At 36.9% G+C, this 22,057-nt stretch overlaps 1 protein-coding gene across 2 annotated transcripts in view; it reads left to right on the forward strand.

Moving 5' to 3' along the window:
• Dcn (decorin) overlaps positions 1 to 22,057 on the forward strand; it is a 39,699-nt gene that overhangs the window by 3,695 nt on the left and 13,947 nt on the right. For both annotated transcript variants that reach the window (XM_052753189.1, XM_052753190.1), the window contains exons 2-5: positions 134 to 399; positions 11,051 to 11,163; positions 20,099 to 20,312; positions 21,183 to 21,296. In XM_052753189.1, coding sequence (XP_052609149.1) covers positions 177 to 399; positions 11,051 to 11,163; positions 20,099 to 20,312; positions 21,183 to 21,296 — 664 coding nt within the window. In that variant the 5' untranslated portion in view covers positions 134 to 176. The remainder of the gene's footprint in view (positions 1 to 133; positions 400 to 11,050; positions 11,164 to 20,098; positions 20,313 to 21,182; positions 21,297 to 22,057) is intronic.

Here is a 22,057-nt window from a genome sequence, read left to right on the forward strand (position 1 = left end):
TGCCTGACTTCTGCATAACCAAGTGTTATTTTCTATATTTTTCTCTGTATTCACTCTGCTATGAGCTATTATGTAAGAAATACTACATGAATTAAGTGGCAACCTCACTCCTGAATCTTTTGCTTTGTTCCAGGCTGTTCCAGGTTCCCAGGCTGTTGCAAATACATGAGATAATCATGAAGGCGACTCTCATCTTACTCCTTCTGGCACAAGCCTCTTGGGCTGGACCGTTTGAACAGCGAGGCTTATTCGACTTCATGCTGGAAGATGAGGCTTCCGGCGCAGCAGAAACTGAAGATTCTGGTCTTCCTCCTGATCTACCACACCTGGAGCCCCTGGGACCTGTGTGTCCCTTCCGCTGCCAGTGTCATCTTCGAGTGGTCCAGTGTTCCGATCTGGGTAAGTGAGTCAGGCCAACCTCGTGCATCTTCTTTCTTCATGGAACTGGATTCTCAGAGTGTTTGGTAGTTTCAGGATTTATCTCTGAGATTCCAGAAGCAAGAGACAGCGCCACCTAATGAGGAGTAAGGGAAGCAGTCAAGGACAGAGAGAAGGAACACTGAGGCTAGGATTCCTTTTGCTTTTTCTCCACACCGCACCCCCTCCCCATCCCCAGGCCCTTCTTAAGTCAGTTCCATCAACCTTGCAGTTTGCAATGAATCACTTAAAAATGAAGTCTTTCTGACTTTAACAGACCTTCTTTTGCAAAGTAAAACGCCTACCAATGCCTCATCTTGTAGTCTGTTTCCAGGGTTTCTTTGTTGTTGTTTTTGTTTTTTCAATTCATGATTTGTTTTCTTCAGATGTCAGATATTAGGAAAGTCCCTTTACTCTTTACAGGGTCCAGGCACCAGAGATTAAACATTACTCACTTGCCAAATATGCAGATATCAGAAGCAAAACGAGTTGGATTGTGCAACAGAAATTTATTTTCCAGATACATAAATACTCCCTTTATCCTCTGGTCTTGGTTTTCTTCTTACCTTTGGCAGTTTGTAACCCAGATGATTATGGTCTTTAGAAAATTTCAAAAGAAATAACTACAACTACAGTACAATGTAAATATCTGATATAATCTTGGCGCATAAAACTCTAGCCTAATACATTAAAGACGCCTACTTATCCCTTTAAAAGTAAAAAAAAAAAAAAAAAAAGAAAGAAAAAATGGACTGGAATTCCAAGAGCCACATGCTTAGAAGATAAATCTTCAGAAAGTTTGAAGGCTCAGCAGTTGGGCCAAAGGTCAATGGACTTGGTTCCCATGGCAGCTGCTTTTCCTTTCTTCTTCTTTGCTTGTATATTTTCTTAGAGTAAAGGGAAGAAATGATCACAGGACTACCCTTTTGCTATATGTCTTTCCTCACAGAAGGAATATCACAACAGAACAAGGTGATTCTTTGAAAAGCTCCATATGTATTCCGTCAATTTGCTAGCCATATTTTGCAGAGAAATGGCCTCTAATGTTAAGCAAAGGAATGCACAAACAAAGGAGCTGAGAAAAGCATAAAATGATTCAACATCAGTAATTGAGAAACATTTATCTCAGCCTTCTTCAGTGCTCACATAAACTGTACCTCACTTTAAAACTCCAGTGAGAGTGTATACGAATGCCTCCCGAAGTCTACAGATAGTTCATTGATCCTTTACACCCTATGATGGATCAGTGGTATTTTTGGGGTGGGAATGTGAATTATCAGTTTCCATAGCTAAAGTTTTCCATAGGATTATCCTTGGAGGAGTTTTTAATGAGGCAGAGGAGGTACAATATCCAATATTTAGTCAATATAATCTATATACTATAGAGTATGAGCAGGCATTTTCAATTTAAATGCTTGACTCCATATTTTCCACTAAGGGTTATTTGTGCTGATGTTAAACAACATTGATTCTTAAACTGTCCTTTCAGAGACAAGAAATTAAAATTGAGAGACTAAAGCCCTATCATTTGTCTTTGAGGTGTTGTAAACGCTTCTGGAAGATGCATGGAATGTTTGGCCCTAGCTATCATTACAGGGTACCATCACTATGTTCTTATCTAGGGCACAGAGGCCTGAGAAAGTAAACATGAAGCGGCCATAGATAGTGGCCAAATTCTTTTGCAGATTCTGTCGCAATTTAGTTTTTGAGCTGAACCAGAAGCTCGTGTGAGAACCACAGCTTCTCTTCTCTCTTTATCAGATAAAGAACATTTTATTGAAAAATCAAGCAGCCAATATAGTCTTGACTAATTAAGAAGCCCAGTTGTTATTTTAAAACAGGAAACAGAAAGTACAACGCGTTCCTTTTATATTTACTCTTAATAAATATATGATTTTGTAAAAATGTGGATACACTATTGGTACCATGTAATGTTTTGGTACACATATACATTGAGTGAATTGTAAGTCTGTTCAACATGCCGGTCTTCTCAAACATTTATTGCTATGTCATGAAAAAGACTTTTCCACATCCTTTCCTCTAGCATTCTGAAATCGTAGCAATCTAGAGTTGCCTGAATGTGCAACCTCCTGCAAAACATCCTTCTCTAACTGAACTTAGTAACCATGGATCATCAGACTTTCCTCAGTAACCCGTTCTGCCCAGCTCCTGGTCATCACCAGTCTACCCTCAACTTCTGTAAGATCAGCTTGCTTATATTCCACACATGAGTGAGATCACTCAGTACCTGTCTTTCTATCCCTTGCTTGTTTCACTGAACATAACTCTCTCCAATTTCATTCATGTTGCAAAAGACAGGATTTCACAAATTTTAATGAGCAGTTGTCAGTCCCCTGTATATGTGCGTCACAATGTTTCTAACTATCACTTAATGCATACTAGACATAGCATTGTAACAAATTTCAAAGCTTTGACCTAGAAAATGGAACAACGGAAGTGAGAGACAGCCTTCATAATGGGAAAACATAACTGCTAGCTATACCATTGTAATGTTTCTTTTTCCAGAACATAAAAGGAACTCCAAAAATCTACTACCAAGAAAGTAAACAAAACCGAGACTAAATATATTGGTACTGAGGCTGTGCCTAGAAAGCCAGTCTCAGATACTCCAAACAGCTCCAGCTCAGACACCATAGCAGCAGCACAGACCGCTATTCATAAGACTGAGTCTTGGGGAATCCAGTCCAGACTAGACTTCTATGACCTTTAGTCCTGTTAATATTTGGTTACAAATGAGTGAGAGGCCCTCATTGAGAGCAAACTTTCTGTTTCCTTGCCAGATTTCTTGTTTGAGATCATAAACCAACTAAAAATGTTTAAAAGCTTCCATGTTTGAGGGGCATTCATCAGTGGTAACAGCTACATTTTAAAAATGAGCAATAGATCTAAATACACATTTCTCAGAAGTGACCCAGTAATACATGAAAAAAAAAATTCTAAAGATCACTCCTTACCAGGGAAATGCTAATTGAAACTCTATCACCCGATCGCAGTAAGAGTGACTTACTTTATCAAGAATACTAAGACCATCCAAGGTTTAGGAGGGTGTCAAAAAGGGGAGCCCTTGAACTCTGTGGGAAAGAATTAAAACGGAGTATAGCCCTTATGGAAGGCAGTATAGAGGGTCCTCAAAGAAATAAAAGTAGCACAGTACTTTCTAGCTGTCCTAATCCTGGCCATGAACTAGAGAGGCACCTTTATACTCGTGTTCACTGTAGCCCCATACAGGGCCACGAAACACACACAGAGCAGCTAACAAAAAGTATGGAGGTGAAATTAGTTCATTATTTCCCAAACTTTGAAAGCTGTCTAATTTTGATCTTAAGCAGATGCTCTGTTTTGTGTACATGGTCTCTTGGAGGAGGATAATTTCTCTTGCTTATGGACTCTGGTTCAGCTATTCATGTTGGCATCAGGGGTCACCAAGGGATATGATTTGGTAATAACTTTCATCTCACTGATAATATATGAGTCCTGAAAAGTCACATAAACACAATCATTGTCTTGTGTCTAGGTTTTTTTTAATTAAGCACATAATAAATGGTGTTTGAAAGGTAATTCAATACCTTTTAAATCATTTAGAAATGGAAAGAGTTTTGTATATATAGATATACAGCCTTGAACTCAAACCTAGTTTGCCTCCTCCTGTATGTAATGATATCTTTCAGAAGCTTGTTTTCTCATTTAATGAATAGATATGCATTTTATTTTGCTAGACAAGAACCAAAAAATATATATAAACATTCTTACAATAGTAACTTTTATATTCAGGATACAATCTCATAGATAAACAGAAATTGATTGTCTTATATGTACATGGCTCATGAAGTTGTACGAAGTCAGGTGTGGTGGCAAAAGCCTATATTCCCAGCTACTCAGGAGACTGATAAGGGAGGGTTTGCAATTTTTTTTTTGAGACAGAATTTTATTGTGTAGCTTTGGAGCCTGTCCTGGAACTCACTCTGTAGATCAGGCTGGCCTGGAACTCACAGAGATCCACCTGCCTCTGCGTCCTGAGTGCTGGGATTAAAGGCATGTACCACCACTACCACCCGGCCAGAGGATTTGCAATTTCAAGGCCTGTTTAGTGTTGGGCTACAGAGAAAGATGGGGTATGGGGACATCAATGGTCATCCTAGGCAAATAGAGAGAAATCAAAATAAATGGTAAAGATATTATATTCCCATGACCTACCACCTGCTCTCATAAATATTGAGGATTAGTTTTAGTTCAAAATGACAGTGTTCAGCCATCAAATTGAACCTTAGCTCTAAGGTGTTTCCATTTCAGTGTTTCAAATGAGAACAGAGAGGCTCAAGTGTGCTAAGTTGGGGTTCAGTCATCTCTAATTCATGGCTGGATTAATTTTGATCCAAATCATTCTGAAGCCAAAAGTGGTTTTAAAATATCTGGTATTTTACTGACTTACAAAAGACTGGAGTCTGTCTTTGTTCCTATTCAATAGGATGAAGTTGATTAGGGTCAGATTTGGGGCATCTTATCATTTGTTGGGAAGCACGTGCTAACTGAATTGAAGGCTTCCTACCCACACGTGGACCTATGTAGATGAACTCTGAAGGTCCTGCACTTCATGGAACAATGATGAACACAACACTGGTCTTTACTGACAAGAAGAACCAACTCAGGACTAAGATGTTATATGAAAAACCTATGTTTGACATACCTGCAAAATAGATTGTAATCTCCAGGATAACATTTATTAATAATCATAATGTAAAGAAGATAAAAACAGAGAGACTAATTCTCTAATCACCAGCAAAACAATCAATCTAAAGTCTTTCTTATTGATACTAATAACAGATAATAAAAATTGAGACTGGCTCTATATGCCGATGGACAATCCATTTGTAGTACAGTTTACTGATTTCTCACAAAAGTTCTGTGAAAGGTAGCATCCAAGTACACTTTTCAGGACACTGACAGATTATGCAACTTGGTTTGTGGCCATAAAATGACCCAGACGAAAAACAATTACTGAAATTGAAATCATAAGAATGAAATCATGTAAACAAATGTCTTAAATATGCAAATTTTGTAAAATAACAGCTCAGAGGTTAAGACCACTTGCTCTTGGGGAAGACTAATATTTAATTCCCAACACTCACATGGTAGTTCACAACCATCTGTAGGTCTAGTTTCAAAAGAGATCCAATGTTCACTTCAGACCTCTATCAGCACTAGGAACACATGTAGTACAAGACCATACATGCAGGCAAAACATCCACATACATACAAATCAAATCAATAAACTTTAAAGATTTTTTAATAAGATGAAAGTCTTTTTTAATCTATGTAAGAGCTTCAACTAGTCTCAAGAAATTACACTAATTACTACTATATTCCTCATCTTTCAAGTAACTTTGAGGTAAATTCCAGATATTTCATAAAATACATATCAAATAAATATATTTTTATAATATATAATGAAATGAATAATGAAAACTAGATAAATTATTCACAACTAGTTAACATCTAAAATTAACAATCTTTCAATGTGTATATTTCCAATGATTCTATGAATAGTAAAATATTTATGTCACATATAATTGTTGTTTATTATAATCCAAATGTAGTACACACACTGAACAGTTCTGGAGAGAGCTTTGTGTCAACAGTGACTTAATTCAAGGTCTTGGATGTGTTAAAGCACAAACTCTTTCACTGAGCTGTGAATTGGGGCCACTCTCCATTTTTAAAAATAACTCTTAAGTCTTCATTAAAATGAAGTTCCATGAATTTTCCTTTGTGTTCCTTCTAAGACATTTCCTGAAAAAGTTGAGGTTTCTATTGGTTCGAAACATATTACATTATATTTCAAGTGAAGGTTTAGATCTATTGATCAAATTCAAGATGAATTGTTTGTGTTGGTTTTTGTCAATATCTGTCTATGGATGCATACCTGTTTCTCCATCTAGCAGCTCACAGTTTATCCTCCTCCAAGAGAAATATGTACCATGCAAAGAAGTTATTACCCCTTAGCCAGGGCCATGTAAGACAGAGAGAACAATCTTCTTCAGCTACAGATGTGACTAAAGATGCCTTAAAAATACATCACAGTCAAAGAAAAGAGAGCCATTCATAGGTGGAAACAATGGACATGACAGAATTGATAGAGTCATTTGATAACTGAAAATTAGGACCAAAATGAAGATTCCTCTAGCCAGGAATTATTTGTCATAATACATTGAAATAACAAGCAAACCTTGATGAAAATAGGATCTGGAGAGATTTTACAATGCAATGTGGCAGAAAAAATGTCAAGACTATACTGATGAACTCTTCAGAGTAGTACCACAAGGCAGCTTGGTGTTTTATTTGATTGTGTCAGAAAGAAATCTGTGTATAGCCAGAACAACTTCATAATAGAAAACAAAACAAATAAGCAAAAACAACAACAAAAACACTTATCTGTTTACTCCGAATTTGCAGGTGAGCAAGCAAAGATTCTGAAAAGATAAGAATGCATGCATTAGTCTGTGGTCTGTAAGGAGTTTGAGCTCAAGGTATCACTGCTCCAGGGTGTGATGTGGATGCATATTTATAGAGGAAGGAGGATGAGGAAGCTCTCAGTGGTACTAGAATAAGAGCAATGAGTTTCTCACAAAACATCCATGGTATGAACAAAAGTGAATTTCTGGGGATGACTGTAGGTGCTCAGGGTGTGGTAGTGGTCACATGTGTGAATACCATACCAGAAACTTCTGGAGGGAGAAACTAGAGCATCTTAGTTATTGGTCTAGTTTAGCTCTGAGCTAGCTTGGAGATTTTACTTCTTTGGTCTTGTTTCTGTCTTCAGAAAAAATGAGGATTCAATTAGGTTACAAGTTACCCTCCCTGCTTTTTGTTTCTGGGACAAATAATTTTTTTTTCTTCTTTTAGACAAGGTCTCACTATTTAGCACTAGCTGGCCTGGATCAGATATGTAGAACAGGTTGTCCTTGAACTCAGAGATTCCCCTGTTTCTGCCTCCAAGCTTTGAGATTAAGTGTATCCACCATGAAGCCCAGCCAAATAAATATTCTTTTTCTCTTTAAAGAAAATCTGTCACTTCATATATTTAAAACAAAGCTTAAAAAAGATAACACAATCTTTCAGCAGCTATCAATTCAATTTTATGAAGAGGTATATTTAAAAGCAAGTAATAAAATAAAAGCAGAGAATGGTCTCAGAATTGTATGTGTGTGTGTGTGTGTGTGTGTGTGTGTGTGCGCGCGTGCGCACGTGCGCACGCGCTTGCATGTGCGTTTATGGTGTGTGTATGAACTTACATCAAAAGTAGTCATATTCGCTTATTTATTTTTCTTATTTTAATGTAGTCTGCTAAAAACTTCATCATAGAGTATACATGAAACCACAGACCAACTGACAATTAATGCTCTTTCCCTTTGGGACATTCTAAGAACTCTCATATTTTGGGTAATTCACCTATTATACTTTTCCTAGATCTTTGAATTATGCTAATTACCAGTATGCCACTTCATCTAGACATGAAATGCACAGAATTTGGGGGGAATCTGGTATGAGAACAATTTTTTCCCTTGGGAGTACAGATTAATTTGACATACAAATATCATATTTGAAGCCTCGAGGATTGTCTTTTAGCCACGCCCTTAACTAGAATTTTGTTCATGACATTGAGCCCTTTCTGAAAGTCACTTGGTGAAAGATACCACAGTGCTTTAAGTTTCAGCTTCTATCAAAAGCGTTTACTGACAGTTTAATATGTTATCAGCATACTGCTGTGAAGGGAGTAGTAGAACATAGTTTTAACTAAAATAATCTCTAAAGCTATCTAATTCAAAGTAACAACAATAAACTGAGGTGCATCAAATGGGTATGAGTCCATCAATAATTCAGAGCAGACACATAAGCATTATGGTTTTTCTCACTGTAGTGGACCTCCAAGAGCTAATCTGCAAATATCAAAAGTCTGAGGGGGTATTTTTTTTAATTAAGAATTTTTTTAAAATTCATTTTACATACCAATCTAAGATCCCTCACCTCCTTCCTCCAGTCCCTCCAGCCTTCCCCTCCCAAGCCACACCCCCATTCCCTCCTACAAGAAGGTAAGGCCTCCCATGGGGAGGCACATTTTGTAGAGGCAGGTCCAAGCCCTTCCCCCTTGCACCAGGTGTCCCATTATAGGTAGTGGGTTCAAAAAAGCCAGCTCATGCACCAGGGATGGATTATGATGCCACTACCAGGGGGCCCCTTAAGCAGATCAAGCTACACAACTGTCTTGCCATGCAGAGGGCCTGGTCCAGTCCCATGCAGGCTCCACAGCTGTTGATCTAAATTTCCTGAGTTCCTAATAGTTTGGTTCGCTGAGGTGGTATTTTTTATGCTAAGTCTTCAGCTACAAAGTATATAACTTAGGTCAAACAGTTTCTGCTATAAAGTTCAAGGATGACAACATAAATCAAAGGATCAGCCATTCAGAGATGGTATTTTTTCCTTACACATGTGAGATTTCATGTCAACTTGACGTTATCCAAATGTTAAGACAGCCTCTAGAATTTTAGTTCTCAATTATACAAAAGTAAGCATAAATGGAAATTAAACCCCTAACAGAAAACAGAAAACCAGTAATAATGAGACATGGCACTCCATTCCAAATGAAAGGAAATCACGTCTTTTCGTGGCTGGATCACACTAATTATCAAAGATTTGGCACAAGTCTACCTCCTCTAGTTGAATGCAATTAGCGAATTGACATTTCTGAAAATTGCGATGATTATGATTGCGGGGTACCCTCATGCATCCTCCTACAAGGTGGCTGTTTTGTAGTTTACTTCTCAGTGTTGAAAACACTTCAGTCTTACATTTCCATGGGAACCATGTCTGTAATGAGTTCTATGTTTACAGAGCATACGATGTTAGCTGAGTACTGCATTTGATACTGAACATTATTAAGACACTGGTCATGGATATGAACACTATTTCCTCCCCTTGTCATTGGAGTGGTGGTCTGTGGACAAGACCAACAAAAATAACAGCAAAAAAAAAAAGACCTCAGAAATAAGTGATTTTAAATTGATGTCAATTTTCATGGAAGAAATCATGAGATTTAAAATTTGACTGCCATGTGGTATCTGAGTCCATGCTCATTAAAAACTCAGAACTGAAGTGCTATCTGCCCAACATAGTAGTTATTATATTTTGTTGTGATCTTAGTTTTAATTGAAAACTGCAGTGAGTTATATTTTTCATGAGTTTTATTTCCAAATCTGTTGCTCCAATTGTACATCCAGCCTCTAGACAATGAAACCAAGAATTGTCAAATGAGTCAGAGATCATTAGTACTTCAAATTGTATAATGAAGAAGAACTTGTTCCTATAAAAATATTAGAAATTTTGTTGTGGTATATTAAAATACAGAGATTGACATTCTATGTAAGAATAGAATTTCCAGGTTATTTTTTTGCAAATATGGTTTGTCTTTCTCTTTCTCTGTGTGTGTAGGCAGGGGAATGCATATGTGCATACCTGTTTATGTGAATTTGCATTGTATGTGTCTCAGTGTCCATGAATCCAAAAAAGACATTGGATTCACTGTAGCTGGAATTTACAGACTGTTGTGATCTCTTGATATAGGTGGTGGAAAGCAAACCTAGATCCCCTGCAAAAGTAGTCCACACTCTTAAACACTGAGCCATCTCTCTGGACTCAAATATCTAGTTTTTATTTTACATCCTATACTCCCTAAAATGGAAATAAAAAAATTTAACACAATTGGTTAAATGACTTGCAAAACATATTTTTGAAGATCAAGGACCACTTAGTTGTTAAGTGTCTATATTAATATATTGAAAATCTACATTCCAAAACAAAAGCTTTGAAAAATTAATTTCATAATACATATACCACCAAATTTACCCCAATTCATACTACTATACCATAGATCTGTTGGTTATAAAATGGCTATTAAAACTGATATCATCATGGCATTCCAATTAAAATGAAAAGAATTGCTCTCCCTAAAGCTTAGATACATTTTCATTGGACAAACAAGAACTTGGTTACAAGTTCAACTAGCTAAGTTTAAATGCAAATCTGTGTCAATGTTGGATGTATAAAAAGGAGAAGGAAGCTTGGCTGGAGCACTCTATTGATAAGGTATTTGTATGGGTAGTATAGGTTGACAATGTGCTCCTATCAAATATTTACAAAACATTTCTTAAGGTGCAACATGTAGTGGGTGATTTGAGCAACATCCTAAAAGAAACACAATTTTCCTTTATGCCAAAAACAATTCAATTATACAGGAAACATCTTCAGTTTCTGACTAAGGAAAAAAATTCATGACTTGGTTGGGAACCATTTTCAACCATAATCTATATAAGTCTTGGAGGAAAATGTGTTACAGACAGACTTATCACTGAAACTTTAATTTCCTTGTAAACATACACTTTGTAAGTTGGAAGCAGTTGTAATTCCAGCACTTAGTAGCCTGAGGCAGGAGGATTGTAAATGTAAGGGTAGCCTACACAGTGAAGTATTGTCTCAAAAAATTAAAAAAAAAAATCTTTTGTGATTCTGTCGTTGGGAATTTCTTCACTTAGACTATGTTTTCCTGTTTCTTTTATGCTAGGTTTGGATAAAGTGCCCAAGGACCTTCCTCCTGACACAACATTGCTAGACCTGCAAAACAACAAAATCACTGAGATCAAAGATGGGGACTTTAAGAGCCTGAAGAATCTGCACGTAAGAACTGTTTTATCTTTTCCTTGGCTATAAGATCAGGCTTGCGTCATCTTTCCCTAACAACCTACAGTAAGACCAAAACTAGATGAGGTAATAAAATAACCCACAGCTATGTGTTTTTCAGATTCTCTTCCTGGTGATGGTAAGTAAGCAGAAGATGCTAAGCAGCCGCTAAAATGGAAAAAATCACTACTGTTTCTACATATAATCCCTATCTTCAGTACTTACTTCAAAAATCTTTATACCTTTATCTCTGTCCATGTTTTCATGACTAAATATATGTCTTGCTTTAAATAGACTGCATTTCAGTCAGAATAAAACACAAAATACCTTGATGTTAGTGTTATTTTATGCTCTCATTCCTTTAGTTTTCTGTGATTCATTCTCTAAAGAGGCATGAATAACCTTTGAAATTTTCTTGGGACCACTAGAGTAAGGAAGAATCATCCACATGTTGTTTAGTAAATGTGTATCTACACATATATGTGTTTATTACATTCTACTTTAGATTGTTCATGTTTGTGTGTTTTCATTTACCTCTACTCTACTTTAATATCCAATATGATTGTCAAGAGTGTGTCAGAAAAGGGATGACACTTTCAAATGGGTTTCGTGAGAACATTTCACAGAAACCTTGTTCGTACAGCACCTGGGAATCAGTAAGGGTCTGTGAAGCATTCGAATCTGAAGAATATAGGAGGTGTGAGAACTATGGGGCGCAATACCAGAAAGCCTCACCTCTGACTTCTCACAATTGTCTATATTGCAGGATCTTCTTAGGGGATTGGAAAAGCACTAGGTTGAGGCAGAGGTCACCTTCTACAGTCACAGTGTAGTACCCAAAACAGCAAAGAATGAACATCATTATAGTGGAGAGTGTGTCATGACTAACTCAGTGTCAAGCTTCTTGAGGCCAAACTTTGTAAGGTCATCTACAGAGGCCACAGGAGTCACATCAGTTTTTCAGTCTGACTCCTGTGGGGTAAGTATGATTTTTCTCAAAATATCAGTGCACAGTTAATATATGTAAGCCAGACACCAATGTCTAAAGTATATTGCACTGTGAAAATCTCAATCCCCGTCCTCCATTGAAGAGCAGCTCTTAAAGTACTACGTATGATCCTTGACAAGCAAATCAAGATGGCCTTAACGAATAAGAGAGGGACAGTCATGGGTAGAAGGAATATGACTGTTGTGTCCTCAACACAATTGATAGAGATGTCTATGTCTACATTGAATAGAAGGTGACATAACGTATTTGAGAGGCCTCAATGAGAAAGAGGGATTACAATTACTTCTGTCAATAATGAGACAACAAAATTGTCCTAGTTGGAAGAAACTTAATGGAAGCACATTCTCCATCAACATTAAAATTGAATTTAAAGAGAATTCCCAGAAAATAGAGCTTTTAGTGATATGGCCCCAACTGTTCATATTTTATTTTAATAATGAATGTCATAGTAACATAATTCTGAGGCCTAGAACATTTAATTCACATGTATTTATTTGTCATACTCATTGCCAAACTGAGAAAATTTATAATAAAATAGGGAACATATGATAAAATACAAATATAATACGCACCATCCAACTGTTACATGTTAGAATAGGTGTTGTAGAGATAAAAACAATCATGAATGTAAAGTAGAATAAGCTGCTCTGAAGACATTATGGAGTTAATATGGTCAGGAAAAGATTTAGTAGTGAATTATTTGACAGCCAAGATGACTGTAGCCATAAATATTCATGAGACAGTATACTAGATTTGTGAAAGAACTCAAATATTTTTCTCAAACCATAAATTCAATATTGATGATGCTAACAACTAATGTGTAATTGAAAGAGTTAAAAATAAGATTCTAGGATGCAACGATATAAAAAAAAAACCCTCCGTCAAAGAGATAAAATAATATTACATGTGAAAATAAATTCAGTTTGTCAATATGTCCCAATGTAAACAACATATAAGTAGTGAGTGTTATCGCTTCTCGGCCTTTTGGCTAAGATCAAGTGTAGTAGTGATTATTAAAAGCCGGGCGGTGGACGCCTTTAATCCCAGCAATCGGGAGGCAGAGCCAGGCGGATCTCTGTGAGTTCGAGGCCAGCCTGGGCTACCAAGTGAGTTCCAGGAAAAGGTGCAAAGCTACACAGAGAAACCCTGTCTGGAAAAACCAAAAAAAAAAAAAAAAAAAAAGAGAGAGAGAGAAAATTCATGCCGGGCGGTGGTGGCACACGCCTTTAATACCAGCACTCGGACCTGAGCAGGAGCCAGGATCCCTGCAGCTCTTCTCTGCTAAGGTGAACTTGAGCACCAGTCCCAAGCTCACGGCTTCAATCTCGAGGATTTGCCACAGACTTGATGGCAAAACCAGCAGTATTTGTCTGTCCAAGTCATTGCTAAAAGAATTCCATTAAAGTGAAGATAAAGAGCGAGCATCATTCCAATGAACTGAAACACTTCAAAATATGAATTTTCTTTCTTAAATTTTATTCCAAATCTACTTTTTTTTTTTTAAAGGAAGCCCTTACAAAAGCTACAAAACTTCTTAGACATATAAGTACCATCTGGGTAATTTTGGAAAGTTCTTTATAGAGAGACATCCAGTTTCTGAAAGGCTGAAGGTTTCTGCTATCGGTCACAGAAGTTATTTCTTTCCAGAAGCTTCCTTCTGGAAAGTTGGCAACACAACCATCATCTTGGCAAACCTTTCTTTCTACTTCAAAGTGTCCATCGGAAGAAGAGAAGAGTTCTTCGGAGCCTGTGATCATGCAGTGGATGCCAGACGGCTCTTTTTCTCTCAGCCTTTTATTCTCGATGTCTTCCTTCCTTGTTATTACAAAAAGAGACCTTATAATTTTGGGTTGGGAAAATTGTACCGAATGACAAGGAAGGGAAGAAACAAAAGTTTAGTAAGGATTAAAATAGAAAAGGTTTAAGGGGAAAACAGAAGTCCTTTATTCTCCAGTAGTTATCTGCATTTACAACTCTGTGGGTTATCGTGTAAGTAGTTTTATAGACTATATATACGTATAGATGTATATGCATCCATAGCCTTTATATAATCATAGAGCCCCATTGATATGCTCCTTTGAAACTACAACTTAATAAACATAGTAAGGAATGGGTTTTAAAGTAAAAATAAAAAAATTATCAGCCATTGATAACAAATATCTGACTGGCACTTGCAAAGCTGCGGTTGTAGTTTTCAAATTTAGGAGGCTTTATTTTAATCCTCCTGGACGTTCACACTTTAATGCCCCTTCTCTATGGATAAGGACATAGGCAGAGAGAGGTTGGTTGCTTTTTCATAGTCACACAACACGACTTTGAGTCCAGAAGGTCAGGAGCACTGTGTGTGAGCATAAGCACTAGGTATTGCTTATAAATGTGTGAGGGACTCCAGTTAGATGCTCAGAACAGTACCTGGGACAGTGGAACCCTTACATGAACATCTTTTGAGAAAAATGCATACAATATTAAAAGTCGTATTTTAACATTCAACAGAGTGAAACAGATTTTTTTTTTGGTCTGTATTGCATACATGTAACAATGTCAAGATTTCGTTACTGTCCTCTACAGCTGGCATTTAAGGTTTTCTGTTTCATCTTAAATTAAGGTTCTGCAACCTCGAGTACCTGCAAATGCTGCAATTTGCCTTATTCTGTATTGTTCTAGCTCAAGCCTTCACTGATTTTTTTCTTTTAAAAAATAACTTTTATTTTAAAAATTATATATTTTGATTATGTTCTTTACCCTCCAACAACTCCTCCCAGATCCTCCCCATTTCCCTTCCACCCAACTTCATATTCTCTCTCTCAAAATTCAAACAAATGATCAAACAAAAAAGCAACGACAAAAAAATACACAAACAGAAACACAACAACAAAAGCAATATGGCAAAAAGTACCAAAATATAACAAAAGACAGGGAGTCCATTTTGTGGTGGCCAGCAACTCCTGGGCATGGGGTCTGGTCTGGAGTGTGATTGATATATCCAGTAACCCTCCAATGGACAAAACTGATTTCTTCTTTCCCAGCAGATCTCACCCACAAATAGTTTCTTAGTTAGGGGTGGGACTTTGTCTCCACTACTTTCTCTCAGTTCTGGAATTTTGTCTTGTTTGAAACTGTGCAGGTCTTGTGAGTACTGTCACTGTCTCTGTGAGTTCATATCTGAGAAAGTCCTGTTGTGTCTGGAATATGCTGTTTCCTTGGAGCCATCCAGCACCTCTGGCTCTTACAACCTTTCTTCTTCTTCCACTCAAATCCCTGAGTCTTGGGGGAGGGGTGTGGTTGATAAAGAAATCCCAATTAGGGCTTGGTGCTCTAAAATCTCTCACGCTCTGCACATTGTCCAGTAGTTGGTCTCTCTTGATTACCATCTACTGCAAAAAGCAATTTCTTTGATTAAAGTTGAGCAATGCTCTGGTCGATGGGTATAGCAATATGTCATTTGGAGTCATTTTATTGCTATTTTATTTTAGCAGGTTGATAATAGTAGATCATGGTGTTAGGTGTGGGTTCCATCTTATAGAGTGGGTCTCAAATACAGTTAAAAAGTGATTAGTTACTCTCATAAAATATATGTGACTATTGCACCAATATATCTTGTAGGTAAGTCCTTGTTGTAGGTCACAGCATTTGTAGCTAGTGATATTAATGATTACATTTATTCTCCAACAGCACGCATAAGACCTTTCAACACCATGAATGCTAATCAATAGGGGTGAAGTTTCTAATTGGGCACCAGTTCAATTTCCCCATGTCTGATGACATAAGTAAGTGGTGTCTTCAGGAACAGGGCCTTAGCACTGTGTAGGGTGACCTTTACAATATCCTTTGATGTTTTTTGTTCATTTGCTTTTTGGAGAAGGTGTCAGGGTGAACATCTATGAGACTGCTTTGGCTGAAGATTCAACAAGATGTAACCTATCCCTGACACAAAGAGTTTTACTTGGTAGAGTAAGACATCTTGTTGGGGCATTGTCTCCCCTATTGCATGGTGACTCCATTTAAATTTCATATGTATATATATTTTAGGAAGTTTCTACTGTAGTAGGTTTCCAGATGGCTGTTCAAAAAGCCTTTAATGTTGTTTGTCCTTACCCAAATTCCCTCCTTTACCCTTATCTCTCATGCCCCTCCCTAATTAAGCTTCTTAGTTAATTTCTACTTTCTCTCTTACAGTCTTATATTCTATTTTCCCTTACTTGGAAGATTCCCTTCTTGTCCCTTACTACCTGCCTAAAGGTTACTCTGTTTTTATTTGAATTGAAACACACATATCTAAAGCATAAAACTAGCATCCATATCTACGAGCAAACAAGCAATACATATCTTTTGGAGTCTGTGTTACCCCAGACAGGATGATTGTTTTTACACCCTCATCATTAATTTATCTGCAAACAGTTTAATTCTTCTTAAGAGTTGATTAATATTCCATTGGAAATATGTATCATATTTTCATTATCCATTCATTAGTTGATTGGCAGCTTGGCTTTTTTCAACTGATGGCTGGCTATTGTAGAGCAGCAGTGAACACAGATGAGCAAATATCTCTGAAGTGAGATGTAAAGTCCTTTGGGTATATAACTGGATCGTGTGGTGGATCTATTGTCAGATTTTTGAGGTACCATAACATCTTTTCCACAGTGGCTTTAGCAGTTTGTACTTTCAAAAACAAATAATAAATGTTTTCCCTTCCCTAAATCCTTCCTACTTGTCATTTGTTTTCATTCTGACTGGGGTAAGAAGAAATCTCAAGTTTAGTTTTCATTTTTCTGATACCTAAGAATGTTGGACATTTCTTCATGTGTTTGTGTGTTTCATCCCTTGAGAACTCTCAAAGTTCCTTGAAGAACCCTATTTTTTGTTCAATTGTGGCTTGAGACAAGGTTTCTCGGCATAGCCCTGGCTGTCCTGGAATTTGCTCTGTAGACCAGACTAGCCTCAAAATCAGAGATCTGCCTGCCTCTGCCTCCTAAGTGTGGGTACTAAAGGCGTACCAGGCTCCAAAACCCATTTTAATTGGATTGTTTGTTTTCTTTATGTTCAGGTTTTTTAGTTCATTGTATATTCTATTATGTCTATTAGACTATAATATTATTATATTAATGCTCTGTCTGTTTTATAATTGGTAAGGATTTTTCCCCACTTTGTAGTTTTCCACTTTGCTCACATGATAATTTCCTTTGCTGTACAGAAGGTATTTAGTCTCATCAGGTAGTATTTATTAATCATGGATCTTAATGCCTCAATGGGACCTATTGGGCCCTGTTGGGGTCCTGTGAAGATAGTCTTTTTGCCAATGATTTCAAGCCTATTCCCAATTCTTCTATCATGTTTAGGGTATCTGGTCTTATGTTGAGGTCATTGGCCCATTTGGAGTTGAGTTTTGTGCAAGGTTGTGGATGTGGATTTATTTTCATTCTTCTGCACGCAGACATTCAGTTGACTAGCACCATTTATTGAAGATGCTGTCTTTTCTCCCATGTCTAGTTTTGGCTTCTTTGTTAAAAAACCAGGTGTCTGTAGGGGTGTGGAATTATGTTTGGGTCTTCAAGTTTTTTCTATTAATGAATGTGTCTGTTTTTTTTTTTATGCCAACACCATGCTGTGTTTATTTAAATATCTCTGAAATGCAACTGGAAATCTTGGATGGCAATACCTCCAACAGTTCTTTCATTATTCAAGATTGTTTTGGCTATTGTCATTTGTTGTGTGTGTGTGTGTGTGTGTGTGTGTGTGTGTGTGTGTGTGTGTGTGTTTTCATATGAACTTTGAGACTGTTTTTCAATTTCAGTGTAAGAATGGTATTGGAATTTTGATAATGATTGCTTAGAATCTGAGGATTGCTTTGGGTAGAATGACCATTTTAATAGCATCAATTTTAATAATCCATGAGCACAAGAGATCTTTCAATATCTTCCTTTCCAATGTCCTATAGGTTTTTATTATATAAGTCTTTCATTTCCTTGGTTTGAGTTGGCCCAAAATATTTTTGAGTTATTGTGAAAGGTATTGTTTCAGTGATTTATTTCTCACTATGTTTGTCATCTGTATATACGGAGGCGCTTCATTTTTGTGTGCCCATTTTGTATTGTGCTACTTTGCTGAAAGTGTTTAGCTGCTGTAGAAGTCTCTTGATGGAGCCTGGATTGTCTTTTATGCATAAAACCTTGTCTGCAGATAAAGATAGTTCCCTTCTTATTTGTATCCCATTGATCTTCTTCAGTTGTCTTATGACTTTAGCTAAGACTTTAAGTTCTATGTTTAATATGTATGAAGAGAGTGGACATTCTTGTCCTATTCTTGATTTTAGAATGATTTGGGTTTCTATTCATTTATGAAGATGATTATGGGCTTACTGTAAATTGACTTCATTTCTTTGTATAAATTAATCTTTTATATTTTTTACATTTTAAGTTTGTCTAGCAAAAGCAGTTCAGATTTTTGTGAGCACATAATAAAAATATGTACTTAGCCATCTTTACATTATCTTTCTTAAGTTTTGTAATCAGACTTTTTTCTCAGTCAGAGTTTTGATAATTAACATTTGAAAGCACCAAACTCATGTCATTTTAATTAAAAACTTAAAATTAACATTTCAATTAGTTTAGATAAGCCTGCCAAGGATAATCTTGAGTACAGTTTCTTTTCTTTAAATAACACAAATTGGACATAGTTTATTCTTTTCTTTTTTTGAGGTGGGGGAGGTCACCAGGCTGTAGGTGCAAACTTGGGAGGACTGGGAAGTGAGTGTGATTATGGTGCATGATGTGAAATTCCCAAATAATCAATAATCAATAAAAAATATTATGTTGGGAAAGATTATCTGAATCCTTGGATTTTAGGTTTAAAAACAAAAGACATAGAAATGATTGCTTTTATATAGTCCAAAATGACCCCAAACACATTTATACAGACATCCATGTATATTTTAAAAGTATGCCAGTCATGGTTATTGGTGCACATTGGTGTACAATGAAATTAAAACTGAAAATCAAAAACTTAAATGGCCAGGTTTTCTCTTCAGGAGCACCATAGATAGAGACTGTTTTTTTTTTTTTTTTTTTTTTTTTTTTTTTTTTTTTTTTTTTTTCATCATTACTGTCTTAGAAATCACCTTGAATTTATAAAACACTATCCACTTTCAACTCTTGATAGGGGTTACCACATTAGTAAAGTCTCAATATTTCCACCATTACATAAATCATTACTGACCACAGCACCATTGTCTCTTTTCGAAATGGCTCCACAGAACTCCAATAGCTCAAAAGAGCCCAACCCTTTTCTGTCCCAGGGCAGATGCCCCAAATAGCTCAACAGTACTCCAAACTTGCTTGCCACGGCTTCCAAATTGACAAAGCCTGTCTTGCAAGTGGCATCACTGTTAGATTATGAACTTACTCTTCTATGACACTTGTCACTAAAGTCAAGCCAAGCTTCCTCCTAGATCTGACAGGCCCCTTTGACACAGGGCACAGCAAGAATAAAGAAAACCCAAGACAGAAGATACATAAGCACAACTCACTGAAGCCTTCTACTGTAGGGGTGACAGCAGTCTCCTCTACCTAGAGTCACCTACTACAGCTACATTCAGCTTCTCAGTTCTGGTGACAGTATAACCTAAGGCCACTTCATGACAGGCTGAAAAGCTGATGCTGGGATGAGATCTGTGGCATTGATGGTTTCTAGGAATCTGATGTTATTCAGTGATTTCTTTAGCATCATTTATTTTAAAAAATGTTATAAGTATGTGTACATACAAACATGCACATGAGAAGAGGGTGTTTCCACAATTCTCCTAATTTCTTGTGATTTTCTGAATTTTTGTGCTAGCTTCATGAAAAGAATGAATTGACTCCATAGATATTTTATGCATATGTGTGGACGATTTTGCATTTCAGGTAATGTGTTATTCAATCTTTACAGACCTTGATTCTTGTCAACAACAAGATCAGCAAGATCAGCTCTGGGGCGTTCACACCTCTAGTGAAACTGGAAAGGCTTTATCTGTCTAAGAACCAACTGAAGGAACTGCCGGACAAAATGCCTAAAACCCTCCAGGAGCTTCGCGCCCACGAGAACGAGATCAGCAAAGTGCGGAAAACCGTGTTCAATGGACTGAACCAGATGATTGTCATAGGTACAGATCTGATTATAGCTTGAGGACCAGGCGCTAGGGTTCATGAATGGATTTCAAGTAAACCTTAGCTGTAAAAAGGGGATGGAGTCAGAGACTCGTGTGTCTGAGGGTTGTGTGAACAGCCGCCGCAGCTCGGGGAGAAATGGGACATTCTTCTTTGATGATCTGAGAACGTGAAGGGAAGACAGTATACTTGGTTATATGAGCAGGATGCAGGATGGACAGTGTTTAATCAGAGAGTTTTGGAGCAACCGTTCTATAGCGGAGAATTTTTGGGTACTGTTCACCTGTAGGTTATTTCCTTTCTAAAAATGTTTTATAAGGTTTTGGTGGGTGTATGATTATTAAATGTGATTTTACAATTGGCTTGCAAAATGATAGACTTAAATTCTTTAGCAACATTTAGGAAATTTATAACATAAAGTATGATTTATTAACACCAACTCAGCATTTCTGGGGAAATTATAAATAGTGCCATTGCTATTCTTTTTCCTAAATACTTATATTGTTTGTTTGTTTGATTGATTGATTGATTGATTGATTCATTCATTCATTCATTCATTCATTCATTCATACAGGGATCTATTGTATAACCCAATCTGTTCTTGAATAGGAAGTGATCTTCCTGCCCGAGGCCCATGAGTGTTGGGGCCCATGCCATCACACCAGTCTTTGTTTTAGTAGGACAAAGTTTCATTTCATTTTGATGTATCTCTAAAGAAAATAGTCTTTCCTTCTATTTTTTTTTAAATTTGTTTCTCAGTCAAGAAGTTGTTTAAAAGCTAATATTATTTTCCTAGAATCTTCACTGAAGCAGACACAGATATCCTGAAATATCCTCTAAGAGCCTCACACATTTTGTCTTCGTAGAACTGGGCACCAACCCACTGAAAAGCTCTGGAATTGAAAGTGGAGCCTTCCAGGGAATGAAGAGGCTCTCGTACATCCGCATCGCAGACACCAACATCACTGCTATTCCTCAAGGTGATAGGAAATTCTCCAAAAATAGTTTGAGAAACCAAATTCTAACAGTTTTGACATTAAGAAAATGATTGTGGAGATTTAAATTGGGATACATGTGGCAAATGTACCTTCAGTGAACTCTCAACTCCTGGAAGTGGTTCTTTTGGGCCTACTGGACTTTTGGGTTATGCAAATACAGGTAGACTTCTATAAAATCCCTTCTAAGAGGCCTGGTGGCCATGGTGCATACCTTTAATCCTAGCACTCGGGAGGCAGAGCCAGGTGGATCTCTGTGAGTTTGAGGCGAGCCTGGTCTACAGAGTGAGCTCCAGGATAGACGCCAAAACTACACAGACAAAGCCTGTCTTGAAAAACCAAAAAAGAAAAAAAATCCCTTCAAGATGTAACTTAAGGCACAGTAAGCTTGTATTCTGCATTTATGATTTCCTAAAGAAAAAAATACAGTTAATAAGAATGCATTAGTAATTTGTTTGAAAAAGCAAAGGAAAAGATTATACTCATACCTGGCAGTATCTCTGTAACTGAACCAAATTTTACTTTGATTTTCTAATACTGCAGGGAATTCTTGTCACTGCAAAACCTTCCATTCATCCATATCTCAATAAGGTGATCCAACTGCTGACTTAATTGTGGTCATCATAAAGAATGTAGACTTCAGAATCTTTACTTGGGTTCAAGTTGTCATTAACTGGCTCAAGGACTCTTAAATTCTTAGAGTTGGGGTCTCAAAATTAAGTAGAACATATGGGTCTAGATAAGGA

The sequence above is a fragment of the Peromyscus californicus genome, unplaced genomic scaffold (genome assembly GCF_007827085.1).
Source record: "Peromyscus californicus insignis strain IS unplaced genomic scaffold, ASM782708v3 Scaffold_24__1_contigs__length_46423439, whole genome shotgun sequence".
Taxonomy (NCBI): Eukaryota; Metazoa; Chordata; class Mammalia; order Rodentia; family Cricetidae; genus Peromyscus; species Peromyscus californicus.